Raw genomic sequence first — 21459 nt, forward strand, 5'->3', positions numbered from 1 at the left:
ACTTCCCTTTCCAGGGAGAATGCCTTTTTGGTGACTATCTGCATAAGTATATCCAAAAGAGCTTGGGGGGGGGGGGGGGGGGGGGAGTACATTGCTACCTGTAAAAAGGAAGAGCAAGCGTCCTCCATTTAAGATCCCCAGCACTCATACTACCAGTGCTTCTAATTCCAGACGGTGGCAATAGCCTCAGCCATCTGGGTCTGGAACCAAGCCTTCAGGGCAGGGTCAGAAAAAGCCGTGGGCCCAGAGATCAGCCAAGTCTTCCTCTAAGCCTTCTCTGTGAAGAGGCACCCCCACTCACTTGGGTGGGGGAAGACCGCTTTGGTTCTCAAAGGTTTGGGTGGAAACGATCCAAGACAACTGGGTTATCTCCACCATCTTGCAGGGGTACAAACTGGAATACGGGGTGTTCCCACAGCCTCGGTTTGTAAAGTCAAGTATACCGACAGATTACACCAAAAATAATCTCTCTCTTTCTGGTGTTGGACCAGCTGAGTGCCCAAAGAGTGAGAACTGAGTTTTCGGAGAATGAAAGGCTCAGGATTTTTTACTCAAACCTGTTCATAATCCCCAAAACAAACGGGGATGTGAGACATATTTTGGATCTCAAAGCTCTAAACCAGTTTCTGAACGTTCATACTTTCCGTATGGAAGCAATTCGTTCAGTCATAGCCTCCCTGCAGGGAGAGGAATTTCGAGCATCCGTAGACATCAAGGATGCATATCTACACGTGCCTATATTCCAGGCTCATCAAAAGTTTCTACGCTTTGCAATAGAAAACCGCCGTTTTATGTGTGTGGCCCTGCCCTTCGTGTTAGCCACAGCTCCAAGAGTGTTCACAAAGATCCTAGCTCCAGTATAGGCTGTTCTAAGGTCCCGAGGGATATCTGTAATAGGCTATCTGGACGATATATTACTTCTAGATCGATCTGCTTCGGCTCCAAGCTGAAATGTCCTCCAGACAGTACAGTTCCTAGAATGTCTGGGTTGGATACAGAACTTGGCAAAGTCAGAATTACAGCCGGTCCAGCATCTGGAATATCTGGGTTTTCTGGTGGACACAGTAGAAGCAAAGATATTCTTGCCAACAAGAAAGGTCACAACCTGAAGGATCTGTTTCGGTCCCTAGTAAGGCTGAGATATCCTTCTGTACATCTTTGCATGAAGTTATAGGGGAAGATGGTGTCCGTATTTGAGGCAATTCCCTATGCTCAATTCCATACCAGACCCTTGCAGAACAACATTCTGTCTACATGGACTGGAAGGGTTCAGTCTCTGGACTGGTCCATGTTTCTGGTAACAAGACGTCATGGTAAATAAGATGTCAGTGTCTGAATTTGTGGTTGGTGACCAGAAATCTGGAAAAGGGGTAAATCTTTTCTTCCAGTAATCTGGAAGGTGGTGTCTACAGATGCCAGTCTCTCTGGCTGGGGAGCGGTTTTGGAGGAAGCCACTGTACAGGGGAAATGGTCTTGGGTAGAGAGATCTCCCCATCAACATTCTGGAAATCCGAGCAGTCAGTCGGGCTTTGGGGTCACCCTGTCAGGGTGCAATCTGACAATGCCATGGCTGTGGCTTATATCAACCATCAAGGAGGCACAAAGAGTCAGTCAGCCCAGAAAGAGGTGGATACCATCCTTTCCTGGGCAGAGAAGTTTGTGCCACCCTTGACAGCAATTTTTATTCCAGAAATAGAGAACTGGCAGGCGGATTTTCTGAGCCGTCAACAGATGTTTCCAGGGGAATGGCCCTTAGAACCAGAGATTTTTCAATCAATCTGCCTACGCTGGGGGGTCCCAGACGTAGATCTGTTGGCATCCAGGTTCAACAACAAGTTGAAGAGATTTGTGTCCAAGACCAGGGATCCACTCTCAGTTGGAGTGGATGCTTTATTGACTCCTTAGGAGTATTCCCTGATTTATGCCTTTCCTCCAGTGCAGCGGATACCGCATCTGTTGCACAGGATCCAGCTAGAGGGGAAGCCAGTAATCCTGGTAGCTCCGGCATGGCCGAGGTGGGTTTGGTATGCACAAATCCAAAGGTTGGCAGTGACAAGGCCTTGGGTCTTTCCACTGCGCCCGGACCTACTCTCTTACGGTTCGATATTCCAAGCCTCTAAATTTGACGGCTTGGCTATTGAAGCCCTAATCTTGAAGGAGCGGGGTGTATCTGGCCCTGCAGTTTATACCCTGATAAATGCTAGGAAACCAGTCTCTAGAAACATTTATTACAGGGTCTGGAAATCCTACATTACCTGGTGTGAAGCCAGGAAATGGAATCCCTGCAAATATATCATCGGGAGAATTCTAGCTTACCTTCAAGCAGAGGTAGATATGAAATTAGCCTTGAGCACTATTAAAGGGCAAATTTCAGCCTTATCGTTTTTTCCCAAGAAACAATCGCTTCCCAATCGTTGGTTCAGACCTCCGTCCGGGGAATGTTACATTTGCTTCCACCTGTGAAGCCCCCATTATGTCCTTCGGATTTAAATTTGGTGTTGGCAGTTTTACAAAAACAGCCTTTTGAGCCAATGGGGCAGGTTTCCCAAGTTCTTCTAACCAAGAAACTGGTCTTTTTGATTGCGATAACTTCGGCTAGAAAGGTATCGGAACTAGCAGCTCTTTCTTGTAAAGAGCCATTCTTGATTTTTCATCAAGATAGGTGATTTTACGTCCACACCTAGGTTTTTTGCCCAAGGTGGTGTCCGCCTTTCATTTGAATCAGGACGTTCTACTACTTTCCTGTTTTCCAGATCCTCACTCAGAGGAAGTAAAGTTATTGCATTCTTTTGATGTAATGCGTGCACTTAAGTTTTACTTCATCAGCTCGGATTCGCAAGACTGGGAGCTTGTTTGTGCTGCTAGAAGGGCCCCGGAAGGGGTCGGCCGCATCTAAGTCTACGATTTCTCATTGGATTGGCTAGTTTATTACCCAGGCATATGATTTAAAAGGGAAGGTTTCACCTTTTCCTGTAAAGGCACATTCTACCAGAGTAGGTGCCTCTTGGGCACTTCGCCATCAAGCCTCTATGGCTCAGATTTGCAAGGCCGGGACCTGGTCATCAGTGCATACGTTCACTCGCTTCTTTTGAGTGGATGTTGGGACCCAGGAGGAATCAGCATTTGGCCGCAGTGTTTTGCAAGCAGCGGTGTAATCCTTTTTGTGGTGGGATGCCGGTATTTTTTGGTGTCCCCTCCCCTCAGATGCATTGCTTTGGGGCATCCCATATGTTATGATTTATGGCTCTGTGTCCCGTGATGTAAGAAAATAAACATTCATTTTTTAATACATACTTACCTGTAAAATCTATTTTACAGTACAACACAGAACACAGAGGTCCCTCCCCTCTTCTATGGGGCCTTAATTGCTTGGTACAAAACTGAGGTACTTCCTATGAGGGAGGGGTTATATAGGGGGACATCCTTTCTGATTTGTTGCCAGTGTCCTTCACCTGTAGGTGGCTATATAACTCATATGAAAGGTTATTTGGCTCTGTGTCCTGTGATGTACTTTAAGAAATGGATTTTACAGGTATGTATTAAAAACACAATTTTTTTAATACAGAATGTTGGCTTACTGAAAAGTATGTCCATGTACAGTATAGTATGCACTCAATACTTGCTCGGGCTCCTTTTGCATGAATTACTGCATCAATGAGGCGTGACATGGAAGCGATCAGCCCGTGGCACTGCTGAGGTGTTAAGGAAGCCCAGGTTGCTTTGATAGCAGCTTTCAGCTCAACTGCATTGTTGGGTCTGGTGTCTCTCATCTTCCTCTTGACAATACCCCATAGATTGTCTATGGAGTTTAGGTCAGGTGAGTTTGCTGGCCAATCAAGCACGGTGAGACCATGATCATTAAACCAGTTATTGGTATTTTTGGCAGTGTGGGCAGGTGCCAAGTCCTGCTGGAAAATGAAATAAGCATCTCCATAAAGCTGGTCAGCAGAGGGAAACATGAAGTGCTGACGGCCTTGCTAACTTTGGACTTGATAAAACACAGTGGACCAACAGCAGATGACATGGCTCCCCAAATCATTACTAACTTTGGAAACTTCACACTGGACCTCATGCAACTTGGATCCTGTGCCTCTCCACACTTCCTCCAGACTCTGGAACTTTGATTTCCAAATGAAATGAAAAATGTATTTTCATCCAAAAAGACGACCTTGGACCACTGAGCAACAGTCCAGTCCTTCAGGCGCTTCTGACGCTGTCTGTGGTTCAGGAGTGGCTTGACACAAGGAATGCGGCAGTTGTAGCCCATATCCTGGATATGTCTGTGTGTGGTGGCTCTTGAAGCACTGACACCAGCTGTAGTTCACTCCTTGTAAGTCTCCCCCAAATGATTAAATGGCCTTTTTCTTCACAATCCTCAAGGCGTCCGTTATCCCTGTTCCTTGTGCACCTTTTTCTACCACCCTTTTTCCTTCAACTCAACTATCTATTAATATGCTTGGATACAATACTCTGAACAGCCAGGTTCTTTAGCAATGACCTTTTGTGACTTAATCTCCTTGTAGAGGGTGTCAATGACTGTCTTCTGGACAACTGTCAAGTCAGCAGTCTTTCCCATGATTGTGTAACCCACTGAACCAGGCAGAGATCATTTAAAGGCTCAGGAAACTTTTACAGGTGTTTTGAGTTAATTAGCTGATTAGAGTGTGACACCATGAGTCTACAATATTGAACTTTCTCACAAGATACTGAACTTTGGGTTTTCACTAGCTGTAAGCCCTAATCCTCAAAATTAAAAGAAATAAATGATTAAAATATATCACTCTGTGTGTAACAAATCTATATAATATAGGAGTTTTACTTTTTGAATTGAAATACTGAAATAAATTAACTAAGGATATTCTAATTTTTTGAGATGCACCTGTATATTCCATTTAAAACAAAACAAGCACATTTATATGGGGGAAAAAATAAAAAATATATGTACACAAAAGTTTATATATATATTACACACACACACACACACACACACACACAGTAAATGGATTTTTGTAAGAACTTACCATAAAATCCTTTTCTCTGAAGTCCATTGACAGACGCAGCTTCCATACTTCTTATCCATTGAGTTATACTGCCCCCTGCAGGAGTAGTTCTGGGTAGGAAAAAAAGTAATTCTCCATGCCCACGGGGCTGTCCCCACAGACATAACCCCACATCCTCTGCTCCAGCAAACCAGTTTTGTTGTAAGCAGTAAATAAGATACAAAAACCATCCCCATAACAGAGAGGTGCATCTCTGTCAATGGACTTCAGAGAAAAGGATTTTACGGTAAGTTCTTACAAAGATCCAGTTTTCTCTATCGTCCATTGACAGACGCAGATTCCATACTTCTTATCTATTGGGAAGTCCCAAAGCAGTATAGGCATGAGGGGTGGGATGAACACAACCAGATAGTAATGTAAACTCCAAAGGCTAAACATAGCCCGTTGGGTAACATGAAGCTCAACCAAGAACAACAGGAGCTCACCCAGGAGAAAAAACCCCTAAAGAGAAATAAACTATTCTCTTATGAAACAGCAGCCTGCAAAACCTTGCAGCCAAAGGAAGCATCTGAAGATGCCAACAAATCAACCTTGTAGAATTTTGTAAAGGTGTGCACAGACGTCCAAGTCCCTGCTTTACAAATTTGCACTACTGAGACCTGATGGCGAAAAGCCCAAGAGACACTCAGCGCTCTTGTAGAATGTGCCTTCACAGGGAAAGGAGGTACCTGACCCTTGAGTGAATTAGCCTGAACAACCATCTGCCTGATCCATCTGGATATGGTTGCAGCAGATGCAGCAAAACCTTTTCGAGGTCCTTCAGTAAGCACAAACAGAGAATCCAGTTTATTGAAAAAGACAGTTACCGTCAGATAAGCCCTTATCTCCCTAACCAACATCCAGAGAATGCAAGGCAATTTCCTTGGGTGCTTAGGCTTAGGACATAAGGAAGGCAACACAATGTTTTCATTGAGATGAAAATCCGACACCACCTTTGGGAGGAAAGACGGATTAGGTCGGAGAACAACTTTATCTCTGTGGACCACCAAATAAGGCGAACGACAGGACAGTGCCGCCAACTCAGACACTCTGCGAGCAGAAGTAATAGCCACCAGAAAGGCAACCTTCTGTGACAAAAAAGCAGAGAAATCTCCCTAATATTCTAAAAGGGAGGCTTTTGAAGAACAGACAGAACTAGATTGAGATCCCACGGAGGCAACGGGGATCTTCTCGGAGGAACCAGAGGATGCACCCCCTGAATAAAGGTGCGAATCAAGCTATTAGTAGCCAACGGACGTTGGAAGTAAATAGCCAAGGCTAACACTTGGCCCTTGATAGTGCCCAAAGCCAAATGCTGCTCAACCCCTCTTTGTAAAAAGGCCAAAACCCTAGCTATGGAAAACAAGCGAGGGTACAGCTGCAGTAATTCACACCATGAAATGTACGATTTCCACGTACGGTCATAGATCTTCCTGGGCGTCGATTTCCTGGCCTTCAAAAGTGTAGGAATCACCAAATCAGAAAGGCCTCTATCCCTCCACACCTTGCTTTCAACAGCCAAGCCGTTAAAGCCAGCAACTGTAAAGCAGGATGGAAGGTCGGTCCTTGAAACAGCAGATCCTCCTGCAGAGGAAGTCTCCATGGAGAATCTATGACCATTTTTACCAGGTCGGCGTACCAAGACCGCTGAGGCCAGTTTGGTGCTACCTGAACGACTGGAATTCCTTCCACCGCCACCCTGCGAAGAAACCTCGGCAGGAGTACAAGCAGAGGGAATGCATAAATCAGCCGATACTGGCTCAAAGGAGCCACCAAAGCGTCTGTTGTGTCTGCCAAAGGATCCCAAGACCTGGCCACAAACCACTGGACCTTTCTGTTGAGGCGAGATGCAAACAGATCCACCTCCGGAGTCCCCCACCGGACACACAGGAGATGAAATACCTCCGGATGAAGGGACCATTCCCCATTAACCAGCACCTGACGACTCAGGTAATCCACTTGCCAATTCTCCAAACCCAGAATCCACACCCAGAATGTGGACTGCGGAAAGAGCCGGAACATTGGTTTCCGCCCAAACCAAAATTTCAACCACCTCCATGGCTGCCAGGGCACTCTTGGTGCCCCCTTGATGGCATTGTCCGATTGTATCCGAACCGGAGTCCTGTGTAGCTGACTCGTCCAGTGGAATAGGCAAAGCTTGATTGCTCTGAGCTCCAGAATATTGATTGGCAAGGCAGACTCTTTTGTCGACCAAGTCACCTGGGCACAGAGCTTTCCCAGCACTCCTCCCCAGCCCGACAGGCTGGCGTCCGTGGTGATCACCGTCCAGAACAGCGCAGGAAGGACTTGCCCTGACACAAAGCTGGCGACTGGATCCACCAGGAGAAAGCAGATCTCGTGTGATGGCTCAAAGGAATCTGACCCGTACGGATGGCGACAGAGCAGATTTTTTTAAATTAATGGTTCACCCAAAATCCTGAAGGGTCTGGACCATAATTTAGATGTGCCCCAACAGATCCGAGTCTGCTCGCAACAGGAGATCATCCAGATATCCCAAAAATCACAATTCCTCTCTGACGTAACAAGGTCAGCACTGAAGCCAGGACCTTGGTGAAAACTATGGGAGTGGAGGCGAGACCAAAGGGTAACTACACAAATTCAAAGTGCTCCCCTGCCACCGCAAAGCATAGCAATCGCTGATGTTTCTTGAAGATGGGGGAAGTGCAATTACGCATCTTTGATATCGATGGAGGCCAGAAAATCCCCCTGATTCAAGGAAGCCACCACCGACCGAATGGACTCTATTCAAAACTTCTGCACCCGCACAAAGCGGTTCAGAGCTTTGAGATCCAGGATTGGACGCACCATACCCTCCTTTCTGGGCACCGTTAACAGGTTTGAATAGAAACCTTGAAGGCTTTCTGGCACAATCACTCCTTGAGCAAGAAGATCCTGCATAGCCTCCCAGAGATCTGTCAAACGATCTGGAGACAGGTGAAGATTTGACAGAAAAAAACTGCCCCCGGCCGGGACCGAAATTCTATCTTGTAACCAGAACGAATCAGTTTGTGAACCCATTTGTCTTGAATGAAGGAAGTCCAGGGTTCCTGAAAGAAGCGCAGACGTCCCCCCACCCCAGAATCGTGAGGGCGCCCCTTCATGCTGAAGAGGACTTGTCCGCAGAACCGACCTGACTGGTCTTGGGCTTGCCCCAGTGCTTTTCAGTCCCTCCAGAAGCTCTGCACTGTTTACCTTTTTCTTGTGCCCCGGAGGCATGAAAAAAAACATCTATGAGTGGTAAAGGAAGGCCCCCGCTTAGTATGGTACTCTTCCCACCAGTCAGACCCTAGATCAACTCATCCAGCGAGTCGCCAAAGTCGCGAGGCTAGCGACCCCTCAGGTAGGGGGGTGTCCGTGGCGATCATATCAGCCTCTGAATCAAAGGACCCCACCAATGATGGAGAAGGCAGCGGCCGTTTTTGGCTAGTAACCTTTTTCATAACCAAATCTACCTTAGTCACCAGGCTTTCCGGGGCTGCTGAAATTGTGGCCAGCGACCGCGATCCAGAGGGTCCGGTTGTTGCACTAAGTGGGTCTGAGGCTGAATATACCGCCTGGGACTCCATATTTAATGCAAACAAAAAAAAAAAGGAGTACTGTCACTTTAAAAACACTGCCGATCGGCGGAGTCCCCCTTAAATATATACCGACTGCAGAGTGTGCAGGGATATGCCCACAAAGACCACTGTACTGTACCACCTTCAGAGGAAACCTCCTGAATCGGACTGTGCAGCAGGAACAGAGAGCCACAGGAAATGACATCAGCATGGTATGTGAAAGGTCACGCTGCCTGTATAGCTCCATAGGGCTACACAAAAATGGCTGCCAATGCAATTTAAAAGGAAGTACAGGGAAAATGGCTGCCCCATACAAGTCAATGGGAAAAATAATTTACATTGCCCACACTAAAGATGGCGGCGCCCATGGCATGCCATGCGGTCAGGGACCCCCAATATGAAGGCCTCAAGGATCTACCACCAGACCAAGCAGGAAAAAAGGTACATTGCCACCCCCCCCCCCCCCCAGGACGCAGGGAGCCCCAGCCACAGAAAACCCCAGGGGGCAGGAAAGGGGAACAGGACACCAGGCTGGGCAACCGGACACGCCATAGGGATCTTTTAGGAAGTCCAGGTCCTATCCAGGGCCCACATCCCCATGGACCGGGTGGGCTCTGCTCCGGGCAGAACCACCTCCCAACTGGAGTGGGGGTGCTGCCAGCTGAGGGGTACGCTGCAACTCAGGGGGCGTTCCAGCGAGACATCCACTTGCAGGCTCGTCCCAACCAGAAAGGGGCTCCGTCGTGGCGAGGCCTAGTGCGGGACTATAACCTGCTCACGCTCGTAGGCCAGGCTGGGGAGACCTTAAGGATCTAGATTATCCAGTGCGAAACCCCAGCCGGCATTCCTTGTAGATCACCAGGAGGATCCCCCTGAACACTAACTAGCAAAGTGAGTAAAGATAAATAAAAACAAAATAAAAATATTCTGAAAATAATAAAATACTGAGACCGAAGTCCCAGCAGGAAACATAGACCCTACTCCTTCTCTAGGCAGTGGGGTTATGCCAGTGGAGACAGCCCCGTGGGCATGGAGAATTACTTTTTTCCGGCCTAGAACTACTCCTGCAGGGGGCAGTATAACCCAATGGATAAGAAGTATGGAAGCTGCGTCTGTCAATGGACGATAGAGAAATAAAGCTGCCAACTACACCAGGGTGAACAAAGAAAAACACAACAAAACCCAAAAAACCTTTCTAGTAGTCTTCCATGTCAGCCCTTGAGAGATGGAACCCCTCCCACCAATCAGGAATCACATTGCCAATTTCTCTTTTAAGGCGGTCCCTCAGGTCCCTGGTCAGTCATCCATGAGGACCAAAGGAAGGAATCTGAAAAAAACATACAGAACAACACAACCCCAACAGGTTAAACATTAGGGTGGGAACATGCTGCCCTGGAAGACTATTGGAAACAGTTACTGGTAAGACTAACTCAGTTTTTCCCCCTGTCGTCTTCCAGATCAGCCCTAAAGAGGATAACCAAATATATACCAGACTAGGGTGGGACAACAGCTTGGAGGACTTTCCTACCAAAAGCCTGGTCCTGGCTGGATTTAGATCCAGTCGATAATGTCAGGTAAAGGTGGAGAACTTGGACTAAGTTTAAAAGGGGGTTGTACTGCGCTTTAGGAATTGTTCAACCAGAAATTCAGGTAAAACTTTGGTTATACATTCACTCTTCTCTGATCACAAATGATAAAATACTTCTTCCATTATTGATCCATAAAAATTAAAACAATAAATATATATATTTCATAAAAATAAAATATTTCATAGTTTTTTCCGGTGCTCTCTCCTGGGGATTTGCACCGATTTCCTATGGGGGATTTTCTAGGGTCCTTCCTCGCTTCCTTAACGGTATCCACTGTGCCTTCAGGCTCCTATAAATAATGGAGCCATTATGGTGCAGTAGGAAAGGAAGGACCCTAGAAAATCTCCCATAGGAAATCGGTGCAAATCCCCAGGAGAGAGGACCGGAAAAAACTAGGAGACACAAGGATCAACCCAGGAGGAAGTGAACGGCGTTGGAACAAAGGAACCAGAACCATTAATGGTCAAGTGATACTGGCGTATTACTGACCTCATTGAGGTAAGCATTTAGAACACCTAGAAGTGATTACACTGAAAGGATCTGAGACACGAAGAGTTAAAAGACATTTTATTACCACTATATGATTGAGTTTTATGAGAACAGGAATATTAGCATTCTAACACTATACACAGTGGTTTATTGATTTATGCACTGGTTCAATTTATATAATAAAAGCACTTTATAATTTATTATAATTGGAACACTAGCACTTTTGTAATTTTATAGTATAAAGATACGGATATTATCTGATGCACAATAATCACTTTAAAGCACGATAACAACCCTCTTCACTTTTTTATGTTGATAAATGGTCACATTAGCACTTTAAGATATCAACATCACGGATATTCACTGTTTATGAAATATTTAATTTTTATGAAATATATATATATATATATATATATATATATATATATATATATATATATATATATATATATATATTGTTTTAATTTTTATGGATCAATAATGGAAGAAGTATTTTATCATTTGTTATCAGAGAAGAGTGAATGTATAACCAAAGTTTTCTAAAGCGCAGTACAACCCCCTTTTACACTATATGTTTATACTGTTTTATTTGGTATCAGTTAATTTACTAGCAGCATTAAGGTAATTAGTGAAACCCTTCCAAGATAGCGCAGGAACCACACTTTATAGATTTGGACTAAGTTGCTGATTGGAAATCTTCTTTGAGGTAGGTCCCGCCTTTTCTGCCCATGAAGCCGCTGAAGCCCTCGTACAGTGTGCTCTAAGATGTTGCCAAGGTGTCACTTGCAAAGCCTCATAGCACTCCAGGATGGTTGACATAATCCACCTTGCTATTGTATTCTTAGATGCCAGTTTACCCTTCTGCTTTATAAAGGATGAATAGGGCAGTCTGAGGACCTGAATTCACTTGTGACTTCTAGGCACCTTAACAAGCACCTTCTGACGTCTGGGAGATTCAGCTCTTGCTCTTTACTATTGTAAGGCAAAATACAAAAGGACAGCAGAACTATAGTTTGCAATTTGTGGAAAGCTGAAGTCTGTCTGTAGAATGACTCTGTCATCAAGGAGCCTTAGAAAAGGCTCTTTGACTGATAGAACATGTAACGCCCCTATTCAGTGGGCCGTAGGAATAGCCACCTTGAAAGCGGTTTTATTGTCAACAGGTGCAGTGATGTGTCCTGTAAAGGCTCAAAGTGGGCTCTGATAATACACCCAAGTACCACTGACAGATCCCACATGGGGGCATTTCTGAGCTTCAAGTGGCCTGTTCTTGGCTACGGCTCTGCAGAACCTAGAGATCAGAGGGTCTTCTTGTAAGGTTTGTTCCAGATACACTAATAGCGCTATCTGAACCTTCAGTGTACCGAGCCCTAACCCTTTATCAGCACCCTGCTGTAAGAATTCCAGGATTTTTGGTGTATCCATAGTTAGTTGTCATTTTCTAAGCACCAGCTGTTAAATTTTTTCAACATTTTCCTGTAGATGGCTCTGGTGTTAGGCTTCCTGCTGCTTAAAAGAGTAGCCACCACTCTCTCTGAGAGCCCTTTTGACCTTATGAGGTGCTCCTCAGTAGCAAGGTCGTCCACCTGAATCTTTCCTGTTTGAGGCCTGCTAGGGGTCCCTGACAAATCAGGTTCTCCCTGCAAGGAAGTGGCCAGGGCTGGTCTGCTGAAAGGTTGAGCAGCTGCAAGAACCAAGCCCTTTTGGACCAGTATGGTGCAATCAGTATTAATCTGGTCTGTTCCTGTAAGAACTTGTTCAGGTTCCAAGGAATAGGTTACATGTATTAGGGGGGTGAAGGCCTAACACATTCTGAAACGCCGGGAAATTTGAAGTGCATCTATTCCCAAGGCCTGATCTCGTAGATTTAGTGAATAGAAAACTTCCAACTTGGTATTTTTGCGGGACACAAAAAGGTCTATGTCTGGCACTCCCCATTGTGCTGTGATTTCCACAAACACTTCTGGATATAGTTCCCACTCTTTCTGTGAGATTTCCTGGCGACTGAGGAAGACTGCCACTTAAAGGAGTTGTAAAGGCAGGAGGTTTTTTTTATCTTAATGCATTCTATGCATTAAGATAAAAAGCCTTCCTTCTGCATGTAGAATGCTTCCCAGCACCCCCTAAAGCCTCGTACACACGTGCAGATTGTCGGCCGAAAAGATTCGGCCGACGACCGATTGGCCGATTTTCGGCTTGTTAGTATGATGCTGCCGACAGCGCACTTTCGGCCGAACAGAATCTGTCGTGCAAGCATTAAAATTTTTGTATGCCGACACCAGAACGGCCGATTGTTCGCCAGTCAGTACAGAATTCGGCCGACAGACAGCAGATTTGCAAGACTGGGCATGCTCAGAAAAGAAAAATGACAAGGAAAGTTAACCATCACATGACATCACTTCTGCAGTCGGCTGTTGTTGGCCGACAATATTCGTGTGCAGTCTTTTGCAGTTTTCAACAGACACGACAGCCCTCGGACAAAAGACGGCCGATCGTTCGGCCGACGATCGGTACATGTGTACGGGGCATTATACTTATCTGTGCCCCATCTCTGTCCAGAGATGTCCACGGGTTCTTCGGCCACCCAGGACTCTCCCTCCAGATTGGCTGAGATACAGCCGCTGCGCCATTGGCTCCTGCGCCTGTCAAAGTCAGTGAGCAATCAGGAGAGAGAGGGGCTGGGGCCCAACAGCAGCTCCGTGTCTGAATGGACACACCGAGCTGCAGCTCGGCTCGGGTGCCCCAATAGCAAGCTGCAGAGCACAAAGTGTAATTTCTGTTTTCTGCTTTAATCCTCTGTTATCAGCATGAATCACTTCTGACAGGTTTTCCTGGCACCAATAGAAAAAAGGTGACAGGGGAGAGAGCTCGGGTACAAAGCCTGTGAATAACAGTCTCAGCTCTATTCCTATGTGCCGTGTGAAGAGGGGTGTGTCCCTTTCCTCCAATCAGCTCCCAGCTCTCCTTACGGAGCTATGCAGAGTGTAACTTCAGCTCCCGACCCCTTGTGTGTAAAGGCTCTAATTAGTGCCACTGTTTCCTCTGTTTTGTGTTAAGGTGGATGGTCCCTTGGCAGTTCTGGAGTATAAATGGGTGGGTACATTGTGGCCAGTTCCTTTTCTTATCTGTTCCTGGATCGATTGACACACATGCTGTCTTTGTCTTGTGGCTTGGTAAACAGACATCTTGTTACTTAAATAGATGTTTATCAGCCCGGAAGTGGCGCATGGGATGTACTTGGACATTCCAACATGACAATGATACTAAACACAAGGCCAAGTCGACATCTCATTGGCTACAGCAGAATAAAGTGAAGGTACTGGAGTGGTCATCTTAGTCTCCTGACCTCAATATCATTGAGCCACTCGGGAGATCTCAAATGTGCAGTTCATGCAAGACAGCCCAAGAATTTACAGGAATTGGAGGCTTTTTGCCAGGAAGAATGGGCAGCTTTACCATCTGAGAAGATAAAGAGCCTCATCCAGTAATACCACAAAAAACTTCAAGCTGTCATTGATGTTAAAGGGGGCAATAATCGGTATTAAGAACTGGGGTATGTAAACTTTGATCAGGGTCATTTGGGTAGTTTATGTTGTTTTTTTTTTTTTGGCATATAGTTTTTTTGTTTAATATCCTTTTTATGGTTCACTGTTTATTTTTATACCATTTCTGCCACTACCGGTACAGCCTGTGTACCCCCAATGTCTTTGCCCTTCGTGGCCCTGTGCTTCCTTTGATGGGTTTTTTTTATTTTAAGTATTTGTTTTGTTTTCGTTTTGTTGTGCCTTTTTTCGTCCAGCCTGGTGTGACTGACCACTTTATTTTCTGTGATATATATATATATATATATATATACATACACACACACACACACACACACACACACACACATTATATATATATATATATACATACACACAAACATCTTTCACAAGACACTTTAACCCTAGGCTAAAAAGAGTATTCGGATACTTACGCACAACTTCTCATACTTGGATCATCAATTCTGTCACACAAATTGAGTCCTAGGAGACAGCAATCTTCAGCCAAAGGCAGGAAAGATTCCTTCCCCAGTGAGTAGACCAGGACAGCAAGGGTTTCTAGGGGGAAAAAAAAAACACAGATACAATCACAAGGTAAACGATGGACTTACTATACAAAATATTTCTGTCATCTCTTTTTTACCCTTACCCAGACACTGAAGCTGTACAGGTCTCTCCTCTTCTCCTGTCTGCATTAAATGGACTTTCAGTACTTCCATTACAGGTGAGAAATATGGCCTTAGCAATTCTTCAGCGCCACTGGCTAATGAGGAGCAAATCACAAACAATATGCAGAGACTGAATAAAGTATGTATAGGTAAAATTATATAATGGAGTACACTAGAAAAGGGTAAAAGGAACGACAATTACATACCACGGCTGTAACATAAAAACATAACAAGGAACACTTACTGGATGCGGGAAGGATTCCCCTATCAACACTGACTGTGTTGATGGGGTAATCGAAGCCCTTTTTTTCCTGCAACCAAGAGAATATCACCATCTAAGGCCTGCCTTAAGACATTGATGACATCCACCTTATGGGACAGCGTTTATCCCCTGGTGATTTGACTGCTTAGGCCTGAGCACTACATCCACCATACTGAATGGCCGCCTCCTGCCCCTCCTCCATGCCATCAATTTACAAAATCTGGTGTGGGCACATATGTGCCACTAGTGTCATCCAGGTATCTAGAAAAACGCTGCCAGTTTCTGACAGATTGCTACAACCTGGTGGCATTTGTGCCTCGCAGTTGCTGCTTAGTAATTCACTGCCTCTTGGGATAGCTGTGACACCGCAATCCCAGGAGACAGCAAGGCCTGGCCTAGGCCAGGAACTGCTGCCTTATTTTGTCAGCTTTAGTTTTTAGTCGACTCTTCGGACGAAGATGGACATGCGGTGCTGGGATTCGGACTGGCCGCCCTGGTTCTCCAGGGCACAGAGGGTCAGATGGACCCCCAGCCCGCCATCAAGCGTTCAGCTATGGTTCGCCCTGGCATTATGAACGACCCATCCCTGTTCGCAGCAGGGATGCAGCTGTGAGGTGGCTACCTCGCTGGATGCATCTGCGAATCAGCAGTGCAATGTCCCTGACAAACGGCATTCCCTGTCAGATGAGGACAGCGGCTTTCCATTCTGTGAGGCTCCCCGCGCCATCGGGTACAGGTAAGTACTTCTGTGTGGGGCCTCTGTGTGGGGTGGCAGTCCTGGTTACTGTGGGTTCCCCATGTCTGTGCCTTGTGTGACTCCCTGCTGCGATCCCTGCGGGGATCGATTGTACATGCGCTGCGGCGCTGTGTGTGTGTTTGGGGGTCCCCTTCCCTGGGTCACTTCGGTATTTGGGGGTGCAGACTGTGTATGGACCGCGGCGGGGTGTCCGCCATTTTTTATTACACTGGGCAGGCATGTGAGCTTCTCTGTGGGCTATACAACATGCTGATTTGGCGCCATTCGCCGTCATTTTTGCGGTGACCGAGTGCTCGGTTCTGCCGCATGTCGGCGGCCATTTTGGTGGAGTCTCCCATTCATTTCTATGGGGCAGCCATTTTCCCTGGGTCATGCAGCAGATTAGTTCAGCCTACTTTTGCAGCACTTCCTCTTTCCTCTGAAGCAGGACAGCGGTGGCAACACTCTGCGGGGCTCTGCAGGTTATTGCTCTCAATATATCTCTGTACTGTCGCTTCTAGCTCAGTTCTGTCTCCTTTCCTGTTTGGGGGTCTTTTGGTCTGTATAGCTGGAGCGGTGGGCTGCGCACTCGCAGCGTTTTTAAGGGGACAGCACCTAATTCTTGCACTGTCCTTATTTTCTCACTTGAGCATGGATTCTCAGGATAGCAAATTTGGTGGGGGCCCCCAGTTCTCCTGTGGCCCCTCTGAGACCTGATTTGGCCGCTGTAGTGGCGACTTTGGTGTCCAATATGGAAATGCTGATGGCTGAACGTGCTGCTCGTAAGAGGCCCAGATTGTCCCTCTCCTCTGACTCAGATGGTGATATGGCTGCTGCGAGCGTGCCCTTTTCAGGGTCCCGCTCATCCTTGGACCTGCAGGGGTCTGAGGGGGAGGCGGAGGTGGAGGGGGTTGATACCTCCTCTCCAGGGTCACCCGAAGAGCGGGCGACCATGGATGAATTAATTATTTCTGTGAAGGAAACTTTACATTTGGAGGATGAGCCTAGTCCTCCGGGCGTTGTGTCCTCCTTTGGGACGCACAGGACCCGCAAGTCGGCGCAGGTTTTTCCCTGTCCCGCTGAGTTTCATTATACTGTTAATAAACTGTGGCGCACGTTAAAACGTCTGTCCGTGGTGCCTAGTCGGTTCAAATTGCTTTATCCCTTTGCACCGGCTACGGAATCGCGCTGGTGTGTGCCTCCACAGGTGGATCACACGGTTGCAGTGTTGAACAAGGCTACCTTGGTTCCTACGGAGGATTCCCCTGTTTTCGGGGATCCAACAGACCGGCGTTTGGAGTCTTTGGCCCGCCATTCCTATACGGTGGCGGGCTCTCTGCTCAGACCCATTTTCGCGTCCGTGTGGGTGGCGCAGGCGGTTGCTGATTGGACTAAGGTGCTTAGGAGCAACCTCGTGTCTGATGATGTTCCACCTGCCCGGCTGGAAATGATGGATCAAATCCATCAAGGAATCATGTATCTGTGTGACGCGGCCTTGAATGAGGGCCCCTTGGTGGTGCGCCTCTCTAGCGTCTCGGTGCTTAACCGACGACTGATATGGCTGAAGAGCTGGTCGGCTGACCAGTCCTCGCGGAAAACGGTTGCTGATTTTCCCTATGCTGGCTCTCGCCTTTTTGGCGAGGCGTTGGATACCCTGGTGAAAGGCGTCACGGGGGGCAAGAGCACTATGCTGCCCCAGAACCCAAAGCACAAGTCCTTCCGGGGCAAGCGGGGTTCAGCGCCTAGATCCAATCAGGGTTCCTTTCGTGCCTTTCGGAACCAATCCAAGGGCAAGCCCTTCAAGTCCCAGGGAGGACAGAAGAAGCCCTGGGCGGGTAAGCAGAAGTCAGGCAATGCCGCTTCGGCGGGCCAGTCCACCTCTGCCTGAAGGGACGCCCTCACCCGTTTCAGGGGTGGGGGGACGTTTGCGCGGTTTCCTCCAACCTTGGCTGCTCCGGATTTCGGACAGGTGGGTTCAGGAAATCGTTCGGTCTGGATACAAGATCGAATTTCTTTCCCGGCCAGAGGACAGATTCTTCCCCTCAAATCTTCATTTGCCTCCGGGGCGTCTGCAGGACCTGCACCGTGCGGTTCAGGACCTCCTTGCTCAGGGAGTGATTGTCCCGGTACCTCACCGGGACAGGTTTCGGGGCTTTTATTCCAATCTGTTCACTGTGCCCAGAAAGGAGGGCAAAGTGCGTCCTATTCTGGACCTGAAAGCTCTGAACCGCTTTGTGCGAGTTCGAAAATTCCGTATGGAGTCTCTCCGATCGGTGGTGGCTTCCCTGAGCCCAGGAGAATTCCTGGCTTCGATAGACCTCAAGGATGCGTACCTGCATGTTCCCATCTTCGAGGGTCATCAGCGGTACCTTCGGTTTGCCGTCGCGGAGGACCATTACCAGTTTGTGGCGTTACCTTTCGGTCTCGCTTCGGCTCCAAGGGTCTTTACCAAGGTGTTGGCGCCGGTTCTGGGCCTACTGAGGGCTCAGGGCATTGTGGTCTTGGGATATCTGGACGATCTCCTCATAAGATCAAGTGTCAGTCAGGACCTGGTGCACGATCTGTCCACCACGGTCCAGACGCTTCAGGAGTTTGGATGGACCATCAACATTCAGAAATAATCGTTGTCCCCTTCGGTTCGTCTTCCCTACCTGGGGATGATTCTGGACTCTGCTCAGACGAAGGGGTTCCTGCCGGAGGACAAGCTCCGAACGTTGCGGGACGAGATCTGGTCCCTCAGGGACGTACCGGCCTCGTCTCTCAGGACCTGTATGCGGGTCCTGGGGTTAATGGTGTCGGGCTTTGAGGCGATACCCTTTGCTCAGTTTCACACGCGGGCTCTCCAAGCGGAGATCCTGGCCGAATGGGACGGACTGGCTCAGTCCCTGGATCTGCGTATCTCCTTGCGTCGTCAGACCAAATTGGCTCTTCTGTGGTGGCTCCAGTCCCCGTCGGTGACGGAGGGCAAGTCTTTCCGTCCGTTGGTTTGGACGGTGATCACCACGGATGCCAGCCTATCAGGCTGGGGTGGGGTCCTGGGCACCCTGTCTGCCCAGGGCACTTGGTCGGAGGAGGAGTCCTCTCTTCTGATAAACGTCCTGGAATTGTGAGCGATAAAGCTCTGCCTCCTCCAGTGGTCGGACCGTCTACAGGGTCGTCCTGTCCGGGTACAGACGGACAATGCTACCGCGGTGGCTTACATCAACCACCAAGGGGGCACCAGGAGTGCTCGGGCGGCCCGGGAGGTGACCGACATTCTGTCTTGGGCCGAGATTCATGTCCCGGCAATCTCAGCGGTTCACATCCCAGGTGTGGAAAATTGGCAGGCCGACTATCTGAGTCGCCAGACCCTGGACCAGGGGGAATGGTCCTTACACCCGGAGGTCTTCCAAATGCTGTGTGCGAGGTGGGGATCCCGGACGTGGATCTGTTCGCATCTCGGCTAAATCAAAAGGTGGAAAGGTTCGTGGCAAGAACGCGCGATCCGTTGGCGGACGCCGCGGATGCGTTAGTGGCCCCTTGGCATCAGTATCGTCTGATGTATGCCTTTCCTCCAATTCAGTTGCTGTCCAGGTTCCTCCGCAGGCTAGCCTCGGAACCGCACCTGGTGATTCTGGTAGCGCCGGACTGGCCTCGCCGGTCCTGGTACGCTGACGTTGTTCACCTGGCAGTGGCGCCTCCGTGGCGACTGCCAATGCGGGAAGATCTTCTGTCTCAAGGACCAATCTTCCATCCTGCTTTACAGTCGCTGGCTTTAACGGCCTGGCTGCTGAGACCCAGGTCCTGAGGGACAAGGGTCTCTCCCCTGAGGTTATCCCTACTCTAATCAAGGCTAGGTAAAATCTATTACCGTACCTGGAAAGCTTATTTCGCCTGGTGTGAGTCCAGGGGGTTTTCCCCTTGCTCGTACTCGGTGTCAAGAGTGTTGGCTTTCCTCCAGTCTGGAGTGGATCAGCGCTTGGCGCTGGCCATGATAAAGGGTCAGGTGTCTGCTCTGGCTATCCTTTTCCAACGCCCTGTGGCGTCTAATTCCTTGATTCGCACCTTCATTCAAGGTGTGCGACATTTGGCTCCTCCCAGGAAGGAGCCTTTACCTCCATGGGACTTGAACTTGGTTCTGTCCATGTTACAGCGTGCTCCCTTTGAAAATATCAGGGAGATCTCTTTGCCTCTGTTGTCAAAGAAGGTCGCCTTTTTGGTGGCGATCACTTCGGCTCGCCGAGTGTCGGAGCTGGCGGCGTTGTCTTGCCGCTCCCCTTACTTGATAATCCACAAGGATAAGGTGGTGTTGAGAACACTCCCGTCCTTTCTTCCCAAGGTGGTCACTGAATTCCACCTTAATGAGGAAATTGTCCTGCCTTCGCTTTGCACGAAGCCTCCGAAGGAGATTGCGTTGCATTCTTTGGATGTTGTCCGGGCGATCAGGGTTTACCTGTCGTCTACAGAATCCTTTCGTAAGACGGATTCCCTATTTGTTCTTCCTGAGGGATCTCGGAAGGGCATGGCTGCGTCCGCAGCAACTATTGCCAAATGGATCAAACAGACCATTGAGCAGGCTTATGCTTTGAAGGAACGGGTTCCACCGTTCCCTGTTAAGGCGCACTCTACTAGATCTGTGAGTACGTCCTGGGCTTGTTGGCATCGGGCCTCGGTGGCCCAGGTGTGCAAGGCTGCGACTTGGTCGTCGGTGCACACTTTCTCCAAATTCTACAAGGTAGATGTTCTGGCATCGGCTGATGCTTCCTTTGGCCGCAAAGTTCTCAGTGTGGCAGTGCCATGAAGGACCCTTGTTTTTTTATGGGTCCCTGGCTGTTGGTATTTGCTTTCCTGGGCTGTTGCTCCTGTTGAGCATTGTTTTTTCTGTTGCACAGAAGGTTCTCTTACAGTGCATGTAAGATTCCTTTCTCTGATGTGGGTACTGCGTTGCTTTGTTCTACGGTTGCGTCTCCCACCCCTCATGTTTACACTGCTTTGGGACATCCCATCAGTGATGACTTAGGAGGCGGCGACTGTCGGAGGACGTAAGAGAAAATTGAATTTTTGTAAAATCTTACCTGTAAAATTCCTTTCTCTGCGTCCTCCGACAGTCGCCGCCCCCGCCCCTCTATGGGGTTCTTGTTACTTACTGCTATGCTACCAAACTGAGTTGGGAGTGGTCACTGCAGGGGGGTATTGACCAGATGGGACAGCCCCCAGGGGGGGCTTGTTTTTAACTAAGTCTATATGCCTAGCTACTCCTGCGGAGCAGATGACAATAGCCATCAGTGATGACTTAGAGGAGGCGGCGACTGTCGGAGGACTCCGAGAAAGGAATTTTACAGGTAAGATTTTACAAAAATTCCATTTTTTCAACATGATTGAACAGGCAAACATTAGATGTTTATTTAAATAGTGCCTACAAAGGTAATATACATGAATAAGACACAAGAATAAAGTGCCTTTTGAATAATTTATGAAAATCATCAATAGATATAATGGTGTACCAAGGCCTTTTCGTAACACACCTCCTAGGCAGGCTGCATAGCTGCAATCTCCTCCTGATTGTAGATGCCTGCA

At 48.0% G+C, this 21459-nt stretch overlaps 1 protein-coding gene across 1 annotated transcript in view; it reads right to left on the reverse strand.

Moving 5' to 3' along the window:
• The window catches only part of IPO4 (importin 4), a 235985-nt gene that overhangs the window by 155825 nt on the left and 58701 nt on the right, over window positions 1–21459 (reverse strand). Inside the window, exons 16-17 of the mRNA XM_082243128.1 lie at window positions 14887–15000; window positions 14672–14795 (exon numbers count right to left, since the gene is read on the reverse strand). Coding sequence (XP_082099254.1) covers window positions 14672–14795; window positions 14887–15000 — 238 coding nt within the window. The remainder of the gene's footprint in view (window positions 1–14671; window positions 14796–14886; window positions 15001–21459) is intronic.

This window comes from Pelophylax lessonae, assembly GCF_965119305.1.
Source record: "Pelophylax lessonae genome assembly, chromosome: 1".
Lineage (NCBI taxonomy): Eukaryota > Metazoa > Chordata > Amphibia > Anura > Ranidae > Pelophylax > Pelophylax lessonae.